Source organism: Adiantum capillus-veneris, chromosome 6, assembly GCF_014529385.1.
Source record: "Adiantum capillus-veneris isolate H3 chromosome 6, ASM1452938v2, whole genome shotgun sequence".
Taxonomy (NCBI): Eukaryota; Viridiplantae; Streptophyta; class Polypodiopsida; order Polypodiales; family Pteridaceae; genus Adiantum; species Adiantum capillus-veneris.
In genome coordinates this window covers 90,387,586-90,409,685 of record NC_140936.1, presented here as the reverse complement: position 1 = coordinate 90,409,685, position 22,100 = coordinate 90,387,586, and the positions used below count along the sequence as shown (strand labels likewise).

General features: G+C 42.5%; 1 protein-coding gene across 2 annotated transcripts; it reads right to left on the bottom strand.

The window, feature by feature from the left end:
• Nucleotides 1-15,608: 15,608 nt before the first annotated feature.
• Nucleotides 15,609-20,904, bottom strand: LOC147455876 (protein INVOLVED IN DE NOVO 2-like). Of its 2 annotated transcripts, XM_086514507.1 has the most exons (6): nucleotides 19,599-20,902; nucleotides 19,077-19,258; nucleotides 18,817-18,906; nucleotides 18,461-18,745; nucleotides 16,708-16,926; nucleotides 15,609-15,979 (listed from the first exon to the last, which is right to left on the bottom strand). In XM_086514507.1, exons 1-6 carry the CDS (start codon nucleotides 20,557-20,559, stop codon nucleotides 15,743-15,745), a joined length of 1,974 nt encoding a protein of 657 aa, XP_086370633.1. In that variant the 5' UTR covers nucleotides 20,560-20,902; the 3' UTR covers nucleotides 15,609-15,742. The 2 variants fall into 2 exon arrangements, with proteins under 2 accessions (XP_086370633.1, XP_086370634.1); XM_086514508.1 differs by lacking the exons at nucleotides 15,609-15,979; nucleotides 16,708-16,926 and adding an exon at nucleotides 17,573-18,190 and having other exon boundaries at nucleotides 19,599-20,904.
• Nucleotides 20,905-22,100: the final 1,196 nt, after the last annotated feature.

Sequence of the window (22,100 nt, the reverse complement as noted above, 5' to 3'; positions counted from 1 at the left end):
TCATGGACATGGAGAAGGTCATTACGGACACTTTGTCTTGAATGGTTTGTGGCCAGCTGATCCAAATCTTACAATTGGCTCAATTGCTAATTGTTTACATAACCTAGAGAGGATAGATAAGCATCCTCTTGGTGATCTAGTAACAAATGGACTTCCAAGGAGCAATATTTCACTACTACATGCTTTGAACTCAAGGGATGCTTTGGACTACCATAACTTGAGTGATGGAAAAGAGCCCATTGTGCAGTCGTCAGAAATTGCAGAAGAGGAATTGGGGTCAACATTTCGCAGATTTCCAGAGAACTTGTTGCTACAATTGGATAATTTTGCAGGGGAAAACAAAAATCGATACTTATTTGCCTATTTGTCAATGCTTGTTGCAAGGGGTGTTTTCAAAACCATCCAGCTGGGATTTTTAATGGTTGGGCATACACATGAGGACATAGACGCCATGTTTACTAGGTTTTCAGAGAAGCTGAGAGTTACACAAACCTATACTTTGCCACATTTGATGAATACATTACGAAACAGCTCATCTTTATCTCCAGCTCCATTTTTTCTCACAAAGATCCCCGATTTCAAGCAATATTGTGATGGCTATCTTTGTGATGGACAAGACATACTTGTTGGACATTCCAAACCGCTTCAGTTCAGGTTCTTTATGCAGGATGAGACACCAATGATGCAATATAAGGCACATGTAGGTGTATCAAGTTGGAGTGGAAGTATTCACCTTTGGAAAACAGACACAGAAGGCAAGCCAATGCTACCACATGGAGATCCACCTCTAGTACAAATGGCGGAGTATGTCAAGGCCCACGAAGAAGTCATTTTGGGGCTAAAGAACTATATAAAATTTTGGAAAAATTTAGGGAATGGTTCAAGTATTCCGCGATATTATAGACCCGTGATAGATTATTGGAGTAAGGTAATTGACGAGATTGGAAAAGCAATCATATCAGAGGGAGTCTTGTATGAAATTTTTTGGCCAAAAACTCAAGAATATTCTCACCTACAAAGCACTACAATGAATTTGCAACAAGGAGCAGAAAGATTCCTAGGCCTTGAAGAGTTGAACGATCATTTTTGTGGGCCTCAACGAGATAGGCCAAGGGAAGAGTTTGACCCTATGTCTGATGTGCACCAAGGTGACTTTCTTATGCTTGTTCTGAGTGACACAGAAATCTATCCAGTGTGGCTTGCAATGGCTTTATCTGACATTGATAATGAGCCTACATCACCAAACTACAGAAAACTCTTGATTCAATATTGGGCACCTTGCGCGAGAAAAAGTGGGATGACAGATACTCAAGCTTACAGCAATTGTTGGAAGGGTTATTGGGATGTCAACTATAAGGACCCACAAGTGTGGGAAACTGTAGATGCAATTGTTTGGTCCTGGAGACCCAACAAAGAAGGACCATTTTCTAGAATAAAGATTCCAGAAAGGCATGCTCTAAAAGCCAAAGAAGGCCTCACTCGTGCACATCAACCACACTTGGATCAAATTTCAGATATGGTATCAAATGTGGAGTAGAATTATGTGGAGCTTCTATTGTGACTATACTAGTCAGTTTGTAAACAAAATCTTTTTTGTATATTCCTTTGTTTTATGTAATTTATATTTATTATTCAAATCCATGTGTTGTACATCCTCTTGACTTTTGGTGTTTATCAACACCACAATCCTATGAGATTTTCACTTTATTTACTAACCACACACCTCAATTTTTTCCACTTTAAGTGGAAAAATCCCAAATTACATGAATTTAGTCGATTTGGAGATTCCCATAATGTGAGATTTTTACCAAAATACCTAATATGGTCTTAATTAATGAGATGGCCTATCAACTCAAGTTGCCCATCCATTGGCTCATACACAATGCTTTCCATGTGAGCCTACTAAAGCCTTAAAAAGGAGAGCCACCTCAAGAACCAACTATTGAAGACCCATCGGCAAGTCGATTCTCCGACATGAAGACAAGGCACTAAGAGGTGGTAAGACTATTTGATGATATCTTGTTAAGTAAGTTATCCTTTTGAAGATGCTAGATGGATGCAAGGCATACAATTAAAGGATAAACTAAACCTTGTCAATGCTTACAATGCTTCCCTAGAGTAAGAAAATGTACAAATGTTTCAAATGAACAAATTTTTTGTCTTATAAGACTCTCTTTTTCTTCATTGTGCACAAATGTTAAGTAGTATGCATGCTTAGATCAAGTTTGCAGAGACGACGTCTCTTAAACACCAAGTAGAACTTGTCACTCTACTATGGAAGATTGACAGGACTAATGTGCAGACATGCTTGTGGCAGCCTAGGCTCTCAAGTGCCAAATGGATTAGTCATCCATTCTGGAACGATGTCGTAGGGTAATATAGGGATCCTCTACCTGCTTTATCTTCTGTATCCCATAGTCGAGGACAACTATGATTTCAAGAGAGAGGTAATATCATAATAAATAATATCTAATTCTCCTAAATGATTTTCTCATGTTAAACAGATCATTTAATATAGGGAAGTGCTAGGGGAGAAAAAGCTAGAATATTGGTTAAGCTAGCAGACCGGCCGGATCCAAAGGAGGGAAAATAGGTAACTTTGGTCCCATAGGTCATATTTGACCTCTGAGGACGATAATAAAATCTCTCTCTCTCTCTCTCTCTCTCTCTCTCTCTCTCTCTCTGTGTGTGTGTGTGTGTGTGTGTGTGTGTGTGTGTGTGTGTGTGTGTGTATGTGTGTGTGTGTGTGTGTGTGTGTGCTTCTCTCTTCATTGTGTTCAGTTCTCTCAATTGAAGTAAAGTAACCTTGTGTTCGTGCGAAATACTAGATCTAAGCTAAATCCTTAAAACCTTTCACTACACCTCATAAGAAACATCCTTTTGATGCATTGAAATTTGTTGTCACAAATGATTTGATTTTGGTCATTCCAGATCTACAAAAGCCATTTTTTGTAGAATGTGATGCATGTGGAAAGTGCTTAGCATCTATTTGAATCAAGAGGGACATGCTTTTGCATATTAGAGTTGTAAATTGTGTGATGCAGAGCTTTCTCTTGGCATTGACAAAGGAAATTTGGAATGGCGGCCTCTACACCAAAACAAACTCCATTGCGCCACAAGGGAAATGAGATAAGGGCACCACCTAGTCTTGGAAGCGTGGGCTAGGACCGCTACACAAAGAGAGAGAGAGAGAGAGAGAGAGAGAGAGAGAGAGAGAGAGAGAGAGAGAGAGATCACTATGAATGAAGCATTAACCTTAGTGTGTGTACAAGGAATGGATGACTTCAAACACTCCCAACACAAATAGCATGTAGATTACCAAACAACCACTCAAGGATTAGCCAAGATCACATCAAGCACTCTCACACATATATAAAAGATTTCTCTTAATTAACATAAGTAAGAGAAGGAGAGATTACTAACATGAAACAATTTGCACTCTAGAATGTGCAAGAATAGAGTGAATGAATGAGCTTATGGGCTCATGGTGAGTGATACAAAGACTCAATGGGGCTGAGGGAGGCTTGAAATTACAAAGGGGAAGGCCTCTTTATATAGGGAAGAGAGTGATTAGGAGTGAGGTTAAGATCCAAGTGTAATTTGTACAAATGAAGCTTGATTAGGGACATTCAACCAATGAAGAAGCTCCTTCCAAGTGATTTGTTGACCAATTAGCTCCATCATCACTTGTGTTGTCTTCACTCCTTCCTCCATAGCTTGAGTCCAAGAGATTCCTTATTTAAAAATGTAAAGAATCTACATAAAATCAATACATATCTAGTAATAATAGAAAGGGGTTGAATGAGAACTTATGAATTACAACAAGATTAAGCATGACTTGAGAGGTGATTAGAAGAGGAATTTTGATGGGTTTTTGAGCTTGAGAGAGAGGAGGAAGGAGAGGAGGGTGAGAAGACTAATGGCTGATTTTTAGAGAAGGTCTCAATGTGGAAAAGGAAGGGTGTGTGTGTGTAAAGGTAGAGGGGGTGGTCTCCACCACAGTTGAAAAACTGGCGTCCGCCATTTTGGCCATATCTCCTAGACCGTAGATGCAAAAATTATAAAAAAAATATGGCCAGAATCTCCAGCTCATCAGCTACAACTTTGATGGAGACAACTTTCCTTGGATCGGAGTGGAAGTATTTTTTAAAAATTCAGCAAAATCATGTGTCTGGTTCCTTCCTTTACCAAGTCTTCCACTTGGGTCCCATTTGTTTGAATCATCATATGGCTCCAAAGCCATGATGATATAAGCCACTCATGACCCTTGAATCATGGGTGCATGGCTCCACAACCACATCATATCTTTTCTTTTCACATTTACATATTTTCCCTTCCCATTACCACTAGGTTCTCCCTCTACCTTTCACCTCCGGTGAGCTAGTCAAGAAAAAATTCCTATCAAATCTTTTTTTTTTTAATTTTTCCAAGAGGTTGTTCTCACTCTTTCTTTTATTGTGAACCTCTAGAAGCAAGGAAAACCAACAAAATATAATCAAATAAAATTTGTGATAGGCTCGGATCAGCATGTACAAAAAATAACCCTTGGATGTAATTCATGTTAGACTTATGGTGTTTCGCATCTCTCTGTATTCATCCAATAGGTCTCCGTTTCTCTCAAGACAAGTGTTAGGGAGTGAGGGCTGTCTTGTGGTTATGCCCGACCAATGTAAGGCGGTTTTCTCATGTCAAGATTTTCCAGCCATGTTTAGCTCAGGGTTTTGGCTTTGTTCCATAGCCATGTAGGCTCCTTTTTCCCTTGGGTATTTTTTCCCCTTGTAGTCCAATGCCTTCCCAGGGCCCTAGTGGCTAGTTGCACCTTTGCTGCTATTTTATCTCTCTTTTTTGACTTTTTAACAGAGTCGTGGATTGACAACAAGGTTGGCAGCTTTTGAACCTATATAGAGATCCTGGGGGTTTGTTGTTGTTTGGGGGGGGGGGGGGGGGGGGGGGGGGGGGGGGGTCGCCTCTTAGGCATTGCAGTAGAGCCAAGAGGGGGGTTGTCCTTAGGGAGGAGTCCCTCGAGAGCAGATCTCACCAATTGGCAGAGAGGCAAGCAAAGTTTTTCATTGGCATCTTTGGTCAGTTACCCTTGAAATTTTCAAATCAGTCCCAACATTTTTTAAGGGCAGCAATGATAGTGCTTGGATATCCTCTCTACAATGCAGTTACTCCTCAAGGAAACGGTATACAGGCCTTGTGATCATGCAATAGTAGCATTTCTCATTCCAAATCAGGATTCAAATCTAGATCTAGCCAAGAAGAGGTGCACCATATCTATGCTCTCAAGGCATGTTAGAGGTGGTACCCATGTGGAGAGTGTGTCACTAGTCTCTATGCAAGAGTAAATGGTAGTTGTGTGTACCTCAAGTCTAGCCTTTGGGACAAGTGAGATCTATGCTGAATGACCCTTGGTCACTTGTATGAGCAGCTTGTTGTCAGCATGGAGAGCCTTTTCGAGATTTCTCTCTCTTTCTCTCTCTCCTATTCTTTTTCTCATATGTCCTGTCTCTTTTTCCCTTAGTGATCTCTCTTCTTCATAGGTGCCTTGTTCATGTATGTGGCATTGCAGGTGTTCAAGTTACTTGTATGGAATCACTCATGGTAAGTACTTATTGGAGTTCAAGAAATATTCCTTCCCTCTATATGCTCAGTGGATGACAAAATCAGAATTGAAATATTATACAAACATCCTACATAATTATCATGAAGCCGTGCAGTTTTAAAAATTGTTTAGAAGCTAGAGGGATGTAATACCTTTAGCTAAGACTATAAATGAATAAAATTTATTTTTGTGCACACAGAACTAATTTATGAATTGATTGGTACCAATCAATAATTTAAAAGAAGGGTAAGTTTTTTGGTGCAATGTGCCATCTGGAAAATTTATCGTGTTTGCATAGTATGATAAATAGAAAAATAGCCGGATTCAGGGCACAATGCGTTAGGTCAAACACATGAATAGTGATGTTCCTAGTCAAACACAGTATATATCAACGGGAGCACACAGATAGAGTCTAGAGGGGCATGGAAACATCATAGTCAAACATGCTTCAGATTGGCCAGAAATCCACATGTTAATACTTGTTTTTAAGCCTAGAATTTAAAAACCTTTTAAAATGAGTGGATAGGCTAGTTTAAAAGGGGTCACATTTTATAACATTAATAAGACAAAATAATCAACAGATATAAAGAAACTAGCCAATGTAGATTTTTACGAGCTTGAGAAGCACCATCTGGCAAAAATTTCCTCACGCTTGACCATAAGAGAGGTCGTGCTACCTATTTGGGAGGCTCTTGACATATTACAAACACACACACAGAGTTCCTCTATGAGCTCTCAACTCTCATTCCTCTCTCTCACACACACAATTTCATGCTTCTAGTCTCTAAAAGGTCATGCAACAATAAGGGAGTGCACTTAGTGGTGGAGGGCAGCCAACAAAAGCTTGTGTGAATCCCTCGGTGGATAGCCGCACTCAGACAAGTGCTCTGACGGCTATCTAGAAACTTTTTCAACTCTATAGTGAGTTTTTGAGACGCAAAATTTCAGCAAGGCGACCTTACTTCAACACTCCACAAGTAGGCAGATAACATAAATAATCCCTCTAGAATAGAGGAGCACAGAACGAGACAGATAGCCATTTGAGGCTACCAGTACAAAGAATTTCAACCAATATGCCATTGAATAGCATGCATTATTTTGCATCGAAATACTTATGGGATGGAGGATAGTGCAAGATGCTCTGGTTTATGTGTTTGTAAGAATCAATTGATAAACTAATAGAAAATCTCTTGAAGGGGGGAGACCATGGTCCCCAATGTCGTGTCCCTTTGAATTACTTTATTTTGTATAGATTACTTTTAAGTTTTATTCTGTATGGATTCTTAAACGGTATAATTGAATAGTTTCAAAAGCTTATAAGTGCTCGCTTCCATTTCTGTGACAGAAGCAATGTCGTGCTTTATGAAGCTTTGGTCGACATTTGGACACTTTTGGAAGCACAATCATTTTGGACATGCTTCCAAGTAGAAATGTTGTTTTGTAGACTATCAAAGGGCTCTTGGCTGTTTTTAGTGGATGCAAAATGAGGATCATTTATGCCTTCTTTTTTAATGCATGTGGCATGATGCAAGATATTGGCATGAGCAATTAAATTTGTGATGAATGTAGGGGCTTTTGTAAGAGGACGTCATGCTTGGAAATACTTTCCTCGAGACTAAGTAACACCTAGCATTAAGTGAAGGTGGGTGAAGAGATCCACATCCACATTTCTGAAGTTCACGCATTGATAATCGGGCCAATCATAGCCACACATGTCGTGTTAAAAACTAAACATGGGCACGAATTAAACCCCAAAAACCCAACCAATGCATGTTAACTCACAATATAACCTTATAAAACAATTTAGGGTACACAACGTGCACGCGGGTGCGGTTGTTAGCTTATGCATAACCAAACTGGGGTCTAAGGTTGCGGGATCAAATCCTAGGCGTAGTAGGACCTGTCTTAGTCTCCATACTGCCTCAATTTTGTGTTGCCTAGGTTTAGTTCGCCTTCAGATCCCCGCGCGCAAACCCTGACTGTTGATCCCTTCACCCCACTCCAATTAATGCTTAATGTCAATTAGTGTCGAATTTGCGTTGCTCGGGTTTAGTTTGCCTCGAGATCCTGACCGCAAAGCTGTTACCATATACATGTGGTAGTGATGTGTGTGAACACACTAGGACCGCCATGGCATTTTTTCCCTCTTTAGGAGGTTTTTTCCCCCGTGCATTGTATATACGCCCATCACTCTAGGGCTATCAATTTTTCCATTTCACACTAAGTAACACACTCTCTATTGTGTGCCTTGAGCTTCCTTCGTCTTCTCCAAGCTGTGTGTGTTTCTCTGCAACCCTAATTCCAACAATTGGTATCAGAGCAGGTCATGTCCTCCCGGTCTTAGTCACCAGCTGCTCCAGCACACGCCTGCTCACTTTCTCCGATTTCAGTGCAAGCGTTGGCAGGTCGACAAATATTTTTGGCGAGCTCGTAGAGCTCGGTCTGCTCAGAATTTTGATTTGGGCTCATTTCGGCCTCCGTTTCCATTACAGGCAGTACTGCACAGGCTAATTCGTCATTTTGTGCAGAATTTCTGTCAGTGCCGATTCCTACATAACAGGTGCCTTATAGTCTCCTACGGTTTGTGCTATATAGCACAGGTTGTTCCCGCTCCGTTTCTCCTATTTTCGGGCAGTTTTCACATCAGGTGCAGCATTTACCATGGCTGACAACAACAACACAGATGTGTTCAAGATGTTTGCTGCTGAGGACAGGTTGGATGGGGACAACTACCCTATGTGGGCTTATATGATGCAACATGTTCTTGTGTCAAAGGGTGTCTGGAACATTGTGCAGGGCATTGATGTACATCCTGGTTCTGAGGATGTAGGTGATGTTGAGGATGTTGCAGGTCTTGCTGCAAGGATTGCAGCTGTTAGAGTTGTTTTGCCTACGGGCAGAACAAGCTCATTGGGATGTTAAGGATGCGCAGGCTCATGCATTGATTGCGTTGTCTGTGAAGCGCACCATTGTTCCTCACATCCGTTCAGCAAAATCTGCAAAACAGGCTTGGGATATTCTAGCAGATCTTTATGCAAGCCGCAATGAGGCTAAAATTGCTTTGCTGCGTAAAGAGCTGGAGTCGAAGATTATGCATGAGAAAGATGATATGGACACTTTCCTTGCTAGTGTCAAGGATATCAATGAGCAACTTATTTCTGCAGGTGAAGTTATTTCAGACAGTTCCCTTGTGCAGACTATTCTTGATGCCTTACCAGATTCTTACCAGACTTTTGCTAGTACTTGGAGACTTATGACCCAAGGAAATCCAGAAGTTGTCAAGTTTGATGCATTATGCACATTGTTATTGCAAGAGTCACTTTCTAGAAAAAACAGGACTAGACAGCGTGCAGTTGAACAGGCTTTTATTGCTTCTCAAAGAAAGGGTGGTAACAGCAATGCAGCCACTTCTTATGGTTCTGCTGCAAGTGGCAAAAATTCTGTTCCTAATGCTTTTGCTGGCAGCAATTCGTATGGAAATTCTGGTGATAAGGGCAAAAATAAGATGCGTTGCCATTATTGTAAAGCCAATGATCACTTGATCAAGTCGTGTCCTAAGTTGAAGGCCAAAGGCTAAGAAGAAAGAGGGTGGTTCCACTGCAAATGCTGGTTCCACTACAAATGCAGACATTGTTGAGTCTTCTATGAAAGGAGACTGTGTTGCTGATGTTGATGCAGAATGGGCTTTTAGCGCAGAGTGCACTTACAATTCTGCTGTCCATGATGCATGCTTGTCAGTTGCTGTAGATTCACACATGTGGTATTCCGACAGTGGTGCTACAAAGCACATTACCTCATATCGTGAATTGTTTACCTCTCTCGAGTCTGTCCCTCATGGGAATTCAGTCACTTGTGCCAACAATGCCTCTTATCCAGTTCAGGGAGTTGGAAAGATTGTGCTTACTTTTGCTAATGGCAGTTCTTTCACACTTGTTGATGCACTTTATGTACCTGGGATCAAGAAGAATCTCTTATCTATATCCGCACTTGCTAGACTTGGACTTGTAGTCAAATTTGTGGATGACAGATGTACAGTTCATGATCTCAGTTTTGGTGATGAAATTGTTGTATCTGGGCTTTTGTGTCGTGGGCTGTATAAGCTCACTTTGTATGACAAGTGTGGAAAAAATTTTACAAATGTTGTTGCAGATTCAAGGGCTATTTCAGATGCAAAACTTTGGCATGCACGTTTTGGTCATCTGAATTTTGCCAGTTTGCTGCGTTTGCAGAAATCTGATATGGTTGCTTCTTTGCTGCCTCTTGAAGCACCTGTCAAACATGTTTGTGAAGGCTGTATTTTGGGTAAGATGCAGTGTTCTAAATTTCCAAAGGATGGTTCAGTTCGGGCCACATGCAGGTTGCAGCTTGTACATAGTGATGTTTGTGGGCCCATGCAAACTCCGTCCTTGGGCAATTACCTGTACTTCGTGACTTTCATGATGATTACTCTAGGCATGCATGGGTATTTCCGCTTAAAGCGAAGTCTGAAGTTTTTATGTGCTTCAAACAATTTTTGGCTATGGCTGAAAATGTCTCGAAATGTACTATGGGCACCCTCCATTTCGATCAAGGGGGGGAGTATATGTCTCATGAATTTAATGCATTTCTAGCTAGTCGTGGGATAAAACACCAACGTACAGTGCCTTATACACCTCAGCAAAATGGTGTTGCTGAGAGGAAAAACAGGTCACTGACGGAAATGGCACGATGTATGGTCAAAAGTCAAGCTTTGCCGCATTCTTTTTGGCTTGAGGCCATCATGTGTGCCACTTATGTACTTAACAGGTGTCCTACGAAAGCTTTGCAGTCTATTACTCCATATGAAGCATGGCATGATAGAAAGCCTTCTACCGAGCACATGCGTGTTTTTGGCTGTTTGGCATATGCTTTGGTGCCACAAGTGCAGCGCAGAAAATTGGATGATAAGGCTGTCAAATATATTTTTGTTGGTTATAGTGCTAAAAGCAAAGGTTACAGGTTGTATCATCCGCAAACAAAACGTATTCTGGTTTCTCGGGATGTAGTGTTTGTGGAAGATTCTGTTCAGCCCTTGCTGTCATGTACTAGAGACAGTAATGTAAACTCACAGGACATTTATGACACTTTGTTGCCTCTTTTCAGTGGTGGAAATACGAATGTAAGTTCCAATGAGGCAAATGTACAACCTATGGGGGTTTCTGAAAATGTTTTAGATCAGTCTATTACTTATGGAGATATACATGATGTACTTGATGAGGAAAGAGCTGAAAATGAGAAAGCTAGAGGTATGCCAAAATGACTGGTGCACACTTTGCGTGACAGTAAATTGGATGCACCTTTGTCTAGTCGTACTCGTTCAGGCTCTCGCCATGCATCTTATGCATCAGATTGTTATGCTTTGGCTGTGTCTAGCTTACATGATGTTGAGGAGCCTCTGTCTTTTGATGAAGCACAAAATTCAAAAAATTGGATGGCTGCCATGCAATCAGAATATGATGCACTCATAGAAAATGACACATGGAATTTATGTGATTTGCCTCCTGGCAAAAAGGCCATTGGTACGAAGTGGGTTTACAAGTTGAAACGCAAGCCGGATGGTGAGATTGATCGCCATAAGGCTCGACTTGTTGCAAAGGGTTATGCACAGCAAAAAGGCATAGATTATGAAGATACTTTTGCTCCCACTTGTCGTATGACTACTGTACGTTTTCTATGTGCATTGACAGCTCATTTTGGTTGGGATGTACATCAATCAGACGTTGTTACTGCTTTCTTGAATCTTGACATATTTGAGGAAGTTTATGTAACGTAGCCTCGCGGTTTTGTCATAAAAGGACAAGAGAACAAAGTGTGCAGATGTAAGAAGGCTTTGTATGGGTTGAAGCAATCTCCTCGTGCTTGGTATGAGAAAGCTGACACTCATTTGGTTAAACAAGGCTTTCGTAACAGTCCAGCAGAAAGCACATTGTATGTAAAGCGTGAGGGTGATGTACTTCTCATTGTGGTTCTTTATGTTGATGATTTGATGATCACTGTACCAAATGAGAGATATATTGCTGAATTTAAGGCTGATTTGAATGCTACTTTCAAGATGAAATATTTGGGACTGTTGCATCATTACTTGGGTATACAGTTTAAGCAATGTGATGGTGGTATTGCCTTGTGTCAGAAAAGTTACATAGAGACATTGCTATGTAAGTTTGGACTTGAGGATTGCAAACCTATTGCCACTCCCATGGAAACAGGTTTGAAGTTGACTCTACATGATGCTGGCGATCCTGCTGATGTCACTCTTTACCAAACTGCTGTTGGCTGCCTCATTTATGTATGGAACACGAGGCCGGATATTCAGTTTGCAGTTTCACAGGTCAGCAGATTTATGCATAGCCCAGGGTCTAAGCATTGGCAGGCTATCAAGAGGATTTTCCGCTACCTTAGTGGCACTTTACATCTTGGCTTGTTTTATCCCAAGGGGGGATCATTGCCGCCAGACTTATATGCTTTTTCGGACTCAGATTGGGCTGGTTGTTTTGACACGCGAGTGTCCACAAGTAGTTTTTGTTTCATGCTTGGCAGTTCATGTATATCATGGTTGAGCAAGAAGCAACCTATTGTGGCCACTTCGAGTTGTGAGGCTGAGTACAGGACAGTCTTCACAGTTACGGTTGAGTGTGTATGGCTCAGACGCCTTATGGTTGATTTGGATGTTGGACAAGACACTGCCAACACTATCTACACTGACAGTCAGAGCGCATTGGCAATTGCGAGGAACCCAGTTTTTCATGCTCACACAAAGCACATTGAGGTGCATTACCACTATGTCAGGGAGAGGCTCTCAACAGGAGAGATCAGTTTGGCTTATGTGCCAACACAGGACAACCTTGCAGATCTTTTCACAAAGGCATTGTCTCGTGAGAAGCTTGAATCTTTCCGTAAAGCTTTGGGCTTACTCCCCTTTATGGACTGATCCTATCCTCAGGGCATGGCACTTCCCTTTACTCATGTGCCAGCTCTCGTTCACCGCATCACTCCAGGGGGGATTTGTTACCATATACATGTGGTAGTGTGTGAACACACTAGGACCGCTAGGGCTTTTTTTCCCTCTTTAGGAGGTTTTTTCCCCGTGCATTGTATATACGCCCATCACTCTAGGGCTATCAATTTTTCCATTGTACACTAAGTAACACACTCTCTATTGTGTGCCTTGAGCTTCCTTCGTCTTCTCCAAGCTGTGTGTGTTTCTCTGCAACCCTAATTCCACCAAAAGCCGGACAGCTATCCCTTCACCCCATTTAAGTTAATGTTATGGGTCACTTAGGAAATGGTTTGGTGGATATCTTTTTAAGTGTAATATGTATCCTCAAGGCAAAAAAGGTCTTAGCTTTTGACTCTCTCTCCAAGTGCGATCGCCTGTGCTTGCATCTTGAGGGCATGTCGCATTATCAAACATCGTTGTGCAGTGCTTGGCGATGTAAGTGTGATGTACTTTGCACCCATTGCAGGGTATGTCCACCAACATGGGCAAGGCAAGCAAGCTCTGGGCTGTTATCAGCAAGTGCAGAGCTAGGGCTTGAAGGCATGTGGACACAGCAAATAAGCTCTAGGCTGTTTCAACTGATGCAAAGTGAGGGGCTCTCCAACCAATGCTTACATATCGAAGGCACGTGGAAAACAACGCCATGCGCCTGGCGGAGCTTTGGTTGACATGTATGCCAACATGTTTCTGTAGGAAAATGTATTCAAGGAAAAAAAAAGTATACAAGCTCAGGCCTCAAAGGTTTCCAATGAATTTGCTTGTGACTAGAGATTCTTTCCAAATGTGATCACCTATGCTTGCATTTTGAAGTCATGTGGCATCGTCCAAGACGCCGACGTGGGCAAACAAATTCATAATGAGATTGTTGTCAAGAAAAGAGTTTGTGCAAAAAGTCATGGGCTTTGAATTCATGGTGAGATTGTTAGTCGAAGGTTTCGGAAAAAAAACATCCTGTTCTCGGCATTGCATGTATGCAAAATATGGTACACTTTTGAGAAAGCACAAGAAGGCAGACTGAAATTGTGGTCTTTTGAATGTACTCTCAGTGCCCCTCAAAATTCCAAGGGTCAATGCTTTTCTGATGCTCATCTGAAAGACTGAAAAGGATGATATATTTGGGGGAAGTGGCGTGCCAAGAAATCCTTGAATGAACTTCTGAGCATTTCCAGGAGTCACAGCTGGAATCCGTCCGTTGGCCAGCCGATTTCCCACACAATTATGGGCATACTTGGTTATCCTGCATCGGACAGGGCTGTAATGAGAATCTCATAGCTTGCATCGATTATATTTTGTATAGGCATTTGCAGCATCTGATTCCTAAACCGTGTTATTATCAAAGAAAAGGGAAAAATTTCACTACTGGCCAAGCTGATGAAAGAATAAATGTTGACCATGAAAGGGCAATTGCTCTGGTGGAGAAGGGCTGGGATTTGTCTTATTTGTTGAGCTGAGTAATTGCAGAAGGTGCCCTGTGAAGGTAATAGAGAGTTTGAAAGGGCATCAGCATTCATGGGATTCGTAGCCTTAATTTTTTGGGATGGGTTTGGTATAGTTAGTACGCTTTAGACCAAAGAGTGTAAGTGCGTTTTGGCGAAAGGGCGGTCACTTTTGTGACTTCTACCCTTCCCGCCTACTAAGTGTTAATGGTGTGGCCACCACAACAATCTACTTTGAGAAGAGTGCACAAAGCTTTTACGCAAAATAACAAGTGCATTATAGAGATTTAGAACTGAAAGGATTGAAGTTGCAATGTATACAATGATGTCATTAAATTCAATACATGCTTACTGCAGAGGAACTCTAAAAGAACACAAAAGACTAAAGCTAAAGGGGGAAAAAAAGGAGTAGAATATTCAGAGACACTCACATTGCACGCAAGCTACACAACCCCTTTATATAGGAGTACCAAGTCTTGTGATTTCCATTTTCGCGGCGCTTTTCATATTCTGTACTATCACCATTTCCTTTAGGATTTTAGATGTTGCTGAAGGTCTCTTTTAATTTTCAAGATTGTGGAGACTCATCTGCCATGAAGTGCACCTTGGCTCTCACAATACAATCATCATGTTGTTTATGGCATTTTATCTGAAGTCATAGTGTCTCTCTCTATTCTGTGGGTTGAAAAGACAACAGTATAGATGCCACAACTCTGTGGGTTGAAAAGACGATTGTAGATGCCGCAAAAGTGTAGATTGTTCTCAAATTAGAGTGAGACCAATTTACTTGAAGTGGACAATAGGGTTGTTTACCGTGTTCCTTGTTGCTTGAGAGAGAGAGAGAGCTTGGATTTGTGGCTATCAATTCCAGAGATTTAGATTTTGTTCGGCTCCCGCCTATTTTTGATACTGCTCTTCTTCCGATTGTGTAGGTGCAAATTTTCCTTTGCTGCAATAAGTCAAGCCTTTGTTTGCCTTGAATGGGAAATAAACAGCATGACTCTCTTAAATTGGAGCAATTACCAGCCATAAAAGGGGATGCATACAATTGCCCATCAACCATGCAAGCCTTGCATGCCACATAATTGGAAATTATGTATCAATTAAATGGTCAAGAAACCAAGTGACAAGTAACACATGCTCCACAAATTATACAACCATGCAAGCCTTGCCTCGCATGCCGCAAAATTGGAAATATGTAATCAATTAAATGGTCAAGAAACCAAGTGACAAGTAACACATGCTCCAATTATACAACCTCATATCAAATCTTTAAGATTCTCATTACTATTATAAACACGGTGTGATTAGCAACAGTCTATGCCAACATTGATGAGAGAAATATTACCAACTGCCATACCGACACTTATATATTGTGTTTTGTACAAAACCCACAAAAGCTGAGCATTTAAGGCCACCCTATTGCCAGCAATAATGTTAGGGCTATATTATCCTAGTCTATTCTCGTTATTAAGAAGCGTTTGAGCATGCCTTCTTTCATCTTTCAAGGGTTTAAAGTTCAGCAGGCTTCCTAAGAAACACCGTAGTTAGTAAAAAGCACTCTTGAGAAAAGTATGCCAAGAGACAAAGTACAAGCATGACCATTTTTGCAGGATAGTTGGAGAAGTGACGTCAGGATGTAAAGATACAACATGCCACAAACCTGTTCCCCATAAGCTTTGAGCTTCAACCTCTCCTACTCCTCTTCTTGGGTGCAGCTTTCTCCACAGCCAAGACCTCAATGACCTCTTCCAATGTCGCTTTCCTGTTTTCTTTGAAATTCCAGAGAGCTGGAACGGGATACCTACCGCTTGCATTGTGCTCTTGAAGTTCCTTCAGTGCATTGATCACGCTAGCGAACACTGCTTCCCCATACTCGCTTCTCAACGTCATTAACTTGTCATCGTTTTCGTTAATGCGCAGCTACAAGAATTACAATATGGTTAATGAATCTTGCTCATCCCTGATCACATCGATTGATATTCAGTGTTAAACCTTCAAAAAGAAAATAGTTCCACTTTGAGTATAGAGATAAAGACAACCAGGAGATGTTTCCTTGTCCACCTAGGGTGCCAATTAGATTGCTGAAGCACCAATGCTTAAGCAGTGACAGACAGCAAGCGCAAAGAAAAAGTAAAAGCAAATACACAAGGAGATAAAAGACTGGTCACCCTAGCACGACATAGTGTCACCATGATGCAGAAATTCTGAGCCACATATACATGTGTGTGTACTATGCGTTTTCTCAACTGGCAGAGCATAAATAAACCACTTGACAGAAATATTTTTTTTCTCCCTTTTGTTGCGGTCACAAGCATAGAACATCGACCGAATAGATTGTTACCTTTAGCATTAAATGCAGGAGGTTGTTCTGCCAGCTCCTTGCACAGATGCGCACATGCATGTGAGCAATTTACTTGGGCACCATTGAATGATAGTCTCTAAGTGTGTGTGCACACCTAGGCGTGCATGTTTGGCCATTAGTTCACTGTGCATGCGTTGTATTTTTTAGGGAGACTATATTTTGGGTAGGGAGATGGAAGGTGCAAGTGTATGACTTTGAGAAACATCTCTTCAATCTGCTTCAAGCGATCCAAGCATGTCCAAACAGCTAAAACCAAAAATCAATATTAAGCCAAGAAGCAAATTACCTCATGCCGCTCATCTCCAACTTCAACCACTTTGAAAGGGTGCCATTGCACGTCCCTTACATTTTTGTCCCAAGTTGTCCATTCTGTAGCAAAATGGAAATCCCACCCATCTGGAGAATTCTTGAACTTCTGCTTGCACGCAGTTCTCCAAGGTGCTTGATCAAGTTCCCCCATCTTTTTGACACCGATATCCTTTACAGTGCCCTTCTTCTCAAAAATCTGCGTCATTGCACAGCATTAGCTAACATTGTTTTAGAAGAATATTGAGATACTGTTCACTGTTCACATAGTATGAGTATTTTAGCTAACTGACTAAAATGGCATGCATCCTCGAAATGTTCATTATCAAAAAAATAATTTCCTCTGCATGATGTGGATGAGACATCCTGGAAAGTGTTGCTAGTAGGTGACAGGAAATGTCTATTCCAGGACGGTCAAAGTCGGGAGTCGGGGGGCAACTGATCTGCGCCGTCCATCCACCTGCAGTTCCTTGCCATAATCCTCCAAGGCAGCAGCTGTATTCTTCTGCAACACAGCCAACCAAGCCATGCCAACTCAGCATGCATCAGAACTACCTGATCTCCGCCAAGTCAGCAGCCAGAAAATTTGGAGCTGCTTGAGCTTCGCCACGTCGGCAGCCAGAATTTCTGCAGGATTCGTCAATCATTGCATGCCAAGTCAGCGGCCGAAATTTGTGTCACCTGCGCCTTGAGCTGTCGCACTGTGATCACTGTCACCTGGAACCGTTGGTCCCCTCCCTTGGTCAATTGGTGACCATTCCCATGTAATGCATGCTCCCGCATGGCTCCCGGTCTCACCCGTCGCCATGCAATTGCCTGCGTTACAGGGAATGGTCACCAATTGACCATTCCCTACCCCTCGAATTGGTGGAACAGAACGCCATTCTAGGGCACATTTGGCTAGTGGTACAACCGGATTGAAGTGTCTCGCTCCACAACCTTTCTTTCAGAACATCCCAATAATGGAGCATGTACAAGAGGGGAGAAGGCTATCAAAACATGCAATGAAAAACAGCTGAAAAGATTGGGGGAAGAAGAGCTGTTTAACACACATTAGGACCTGAGACCTTTTTGTTTCTTGCACAATTAAGAACCAAACACTGTTCAGCATGTTCTTACAATAAGAGGATTCTGTTAGAGGCGCCTATGGAGGGCCTTTGTGAAAGCACCCCATAGCTTGCTGCCAACTGCAACTGCCTTCTCCAAACTCAGCTTCGCTAGGGGGTGCTTCAACCACCCCCAGATTGAAGTTTCACCTTTTAACCGGCTACTGCCAGTTTCAAGTAGGGAATGACCTTCCAGAGTTCCCGCTGCTCCTGCCAGCGAACCAATATCATGGGTATGACCTGCTTGCTTCTGGCTCTATGGGGTGAGTGCTCACTGTGAGTGGACCCTCCACCGGATAAAAGGCCCTCCAGAGTGAAGGGCCTCCGGGGAAGCCCTCTAAGCTTTGTAGTGATAACCTAGAAATAACCCACAAACACTTCAACAATCTTGCACTTTGCATGAACTCCACTTAAAAAGACTCCTGCAAACTCAGTCAAGGGCCCAAGCACAACTCTGGAGAGGTTAAACATTAAGTTGATTTGAATGAACTGTGCCAAGCTCATCGGGACCTATAGTTTGGAATTTAATCTTAGTAGATTAGAAACATAGTCGACAATAAAAACCCTGCTTCTAATTCATCTAGCAATACCATGCAATAAAATGAACAGGTTTTACAAGAGCATTACCTTCACAGCTGCTTTCTTTGCATTCTGCACCTCGTCATTCAGTGCTCGCTCCCTATATGTCAGTGTTTTATGCATATCCTCGAGTAGCTCTTTCTCTGCTTTCAGCTCTTCAAGCTTCCCCTCCAAATCTGTCAAACTGGAGCCGGCTTGTTTATTCTCATTGGCTTCCAACTTCTTGGACTCGAGAATGGCCTCAAGAGCCTGTATCTCTTGCTCCAGCTTGTGCTGGTTAAGCAGGAGTTTCTGTTGTCTGTGCTGGTCTTGAAGCAGGGTGCTACTCTCTCCCTGTGCATGCAATAGACCAATTAATTTTGGAGGCTAGATTGATTGCCAAAGCATCATGAAGTGGCAAGTACCTTTTGCTTCCTGATTAAGTCAAGCTTTTTGGCCTCTTGTGCTTTGTGAAGCTCTTGAATTTGAAAGAAGAGCTGCATTTTCTTCTCATTCTGTGGCAGAACAGAGCTTAGTATAAGTGAGAGAATCGACACATGATCATACTTAGCAAATGATATATCTTATGGTTGGCAGGCCTCTCAATGTGAAACTTCTGCATAGCTCAAAATTCGAAGTACATAGCTAATACTCGGGACATGATAGATGCATAGCAAAGGCATACCTCGTTCATTTCTATCTCTTTTTTCATTCGCTCTATGTCATCGTGCACCTCCTGGCTTTCAAGCTCTTGGCACCGTATCTGGAGATTTTGAAACGCTGCACCCAGTTTCTCCCTTTCTTTCTTCATCTCGTCCTCACGCATCTGTATTGTTCTCTTTGCATCTCGCACAACAGCAAGCAACTCTGGCCAAGTGTGACCGATTTTGAAGAGAATCACAAATCAATGCAAACCAGAAGCGAAAAATCGAACATTTGAGAGAAGAATCAGATTTCTAGAGAGTGCAAATCCCCTATTTTCTCGCTTATATGCTTCAAAACATTTGTGGAAGCCCTCGTGTCTGCATACTAGTGACTACGTGTGTCTTGTACTCACTAGAGTGTGCCACTCTGCCTAGTCAAGGAACCGCATGCAAGTATTCCATCATAGTAGAATCATTGTAAGATGAATTTATGATGCAGGATCAGTTCAAGGCCTGCAGGCAAGCTTAGAAATGTATCACTTGCAAGAAACACACAGAAGTACCTTGCTTATGCACCTCCTCCATGTAGACCCTCTGCATTTCTGCCTCTTGTCTTGCTCTCTCTGTTTGGATGACCAGCGATTGGAGGCCAAAAACTTGCCTATTAGAGTCCTGAAGTTTCTGATGCTGATCTTGTATTGTCGCATCCAAGTTCTGAAGCAGCTGGTCTTTCTGTCTTGACCATGCTTCATTAACCTCAGCTACAGTCCTCAAGTTACCCTTATCACGCAAATGCTTCCCTATCAAATCCTCGCCATTGTAATCCTGCTGATTTGCAACCCATCCATAGAGCTCTTTACCTGGGCCTTCAACAGATGCAGCTCTTCGCTCCCACTCTCTTCTCCCCCTGCCACATTCCAAAAAGCTTCTCTCAAAATCCTGTGCATCACCATACCCAATCATGTCGTTTTCGAACTCCAGGATTGCAATGCCTTGATGCCCGTGAAAATTCCACTTTGTGTTTACACATTTGGGATGGAAGCGTGAGAATCGAGTCTTGATCTCATTGTCTCCAGGGCCTACCCTCTTCCCATTGACTACCTTACTGTTATCAATGTTCACAATGACTCCCATCCAAGGCCACACGAGCTTCTCATCTTTTACTGTTGTTTCTGTTGCTGGGGTTTCCTGTTCAAGATGAATCACCCTCTCCTTCGGTGGCTCTGCCATGTGGGACATGTGCACATTGACGTGTTTGAGAAGAGCTCTATGCTTACCTGCAGCTTCAACTCCACGCTTGCCCTTGCTGACTCCAGTTGCATGTTGAATGAGCTCTGCATACTTGTATTGGCTCTTCTTCTTGCCTGAGCAGAAAGGGCACCAAAGCTCGCCATTGTTATTGTACAGAGAAATCTTTCCGTTCTTGAGCTCTTCTGAGGCTATGTCTTCGAATTCGTCTGCTTCTTCCGAGGTATAATCGCTCATGTCGCTACTGGCGTCCGATATACCCAAATTGGCCTCCATCGCTGCAGCAGAGGATGGCGCAGAATAGAGAAGAAGGTGCTTAAAAAGATGGAGATGGGCAAAGAGCGTGCCTTGCTAAGAATGGAGAGGCTGGAGCCAAAGTACGAGCAGCGCAGCATGCAAATTGCGTACAAACTTTCAATGTGTCGTAGTACTCAAATTGACCTCCATCGCTGCGGCAGACTGTGCAGAATGGAGAAGAAAGTGATGGCGATCGGGCAAAGAGCGTGCTGCGTGCCTTGCTAAGAACGGAGAGGCTGGAGCGAAAGTACGAGCAGCGCAGCATGCAAGATGAGTACAAACCTTCAATGTGCCTTAGTCAAGTCCATAACGCTCATTGCTCATTGCTCTGTCTAGTACCCAAGTTACCCAACATTTAAAGAGCACGAATGGTTATTTATAATTTATTATCTCCAATTGATTAAGAGCCCTCAATTAATCGTGAGGTGCATGCCCTCATTTATAAGTGACACGGGGTGTCACTCGAGGGATCTACAGTGGGGAACCCTCTCGGTAGGGCGGGGGTGCTTTAGGCTGCGTCGGATCCACGTGACCAGAGGGGGCAAGATTTATTATGCGCAAAGTTGGTAACCATGGCACGGATGCGTGATAGGCGGATTGGATAGGGCGTGTGCGTCTGTGGGACAAGGTCGTGGGCTCGAGCAGAGAGCACGAGGAAGGGCGCCTAAATTTTTTATCTCAACCAGCTTAGATCAACGGTGAATTGCATTTCGGTCGTTGATCCCTCGAGTCCACCCCGTGTGCTTTATTAACGAGGGGTGCATGCCTTGCTTGGTTGGTTGGCCTCAGAACTAAGTAACACACAAAACTCTATGCAATCACAATCGCACCAGTCACACTAAAACTAAACCCGGCCACAAATTGAACCTCCTAAACCCGGACAGTGCATGTTGCTTTAGAATAAAACATAAAATCAGGCATGGATACAACATGTGCGAGCGGGTGAGCTGGTTAGCCCATGTGACCCAAAACCCGAGCTACGAGGTGGTGGGTTTAAAATCGGCCGACGGCGGATGGCCAACTTTTTGCACTGCTTGGATTTTGTTTTGCCTCGATTTTTGCACTACTTGGATTTAGCCCACCTCGAGATCTCGCCTTGCACTTCCGAGCCGTCGATCCCCCCCGTCCCCCCCCACCGTGCCCTCTTATTAAATTTTGTGTGTCACGTAGTCACGAGGGTTGGCCTGACCAAAGAGGATTGTCAAGAACGTTATCTTCATCTATATTGGACAGTAGCATCTAGAGTGAGGAAAACATGTGGCCGAATCAAATCAAAGATTGCAATGGCAAATTGAAAAAATTAATAGCAATGGAGAATTAGAAAAATGGGAGTGGAAAACTGATTTTATAATGGAGTATGATTCTTGCTCGACTGTGTAAGGTAAAGGATGCACTACAACATAATACCCAGCTTTCGACGCCCCATATTTCGACGCACCGTACCTTTTCACGCGCTTTTCGACGGGCATATTGCTCGTCGATATACGCGTCGATACAGACGTGGAAATACACGTGGCAAT

Excerpts from the sequence above, each read along its gene's own strand:
- LOC147455876 (XM_086514507.1), bottom strand. The coding sequence starts at position 20,559 with ATGGAGGCCAATTTGGGTATATCGGACGCCAGTAGCGACATGAGCGAT. Across the intron at positions 18,907-19,076 it reads AAGAGATAGAAATGAACGAG|AATGAGAAGAAAATGCAGCT; the intron begins GTATGCCTTTGC and ends GTTCTGCCACAG. Across the intron at positions 18,746-18,816 it reads ACTTAATCAGGAAGCAAAAG|GGAGAGAGTAGCACCCTGCT; the intron begins GTACTTGCCACT and ends TTGCATGCACAG.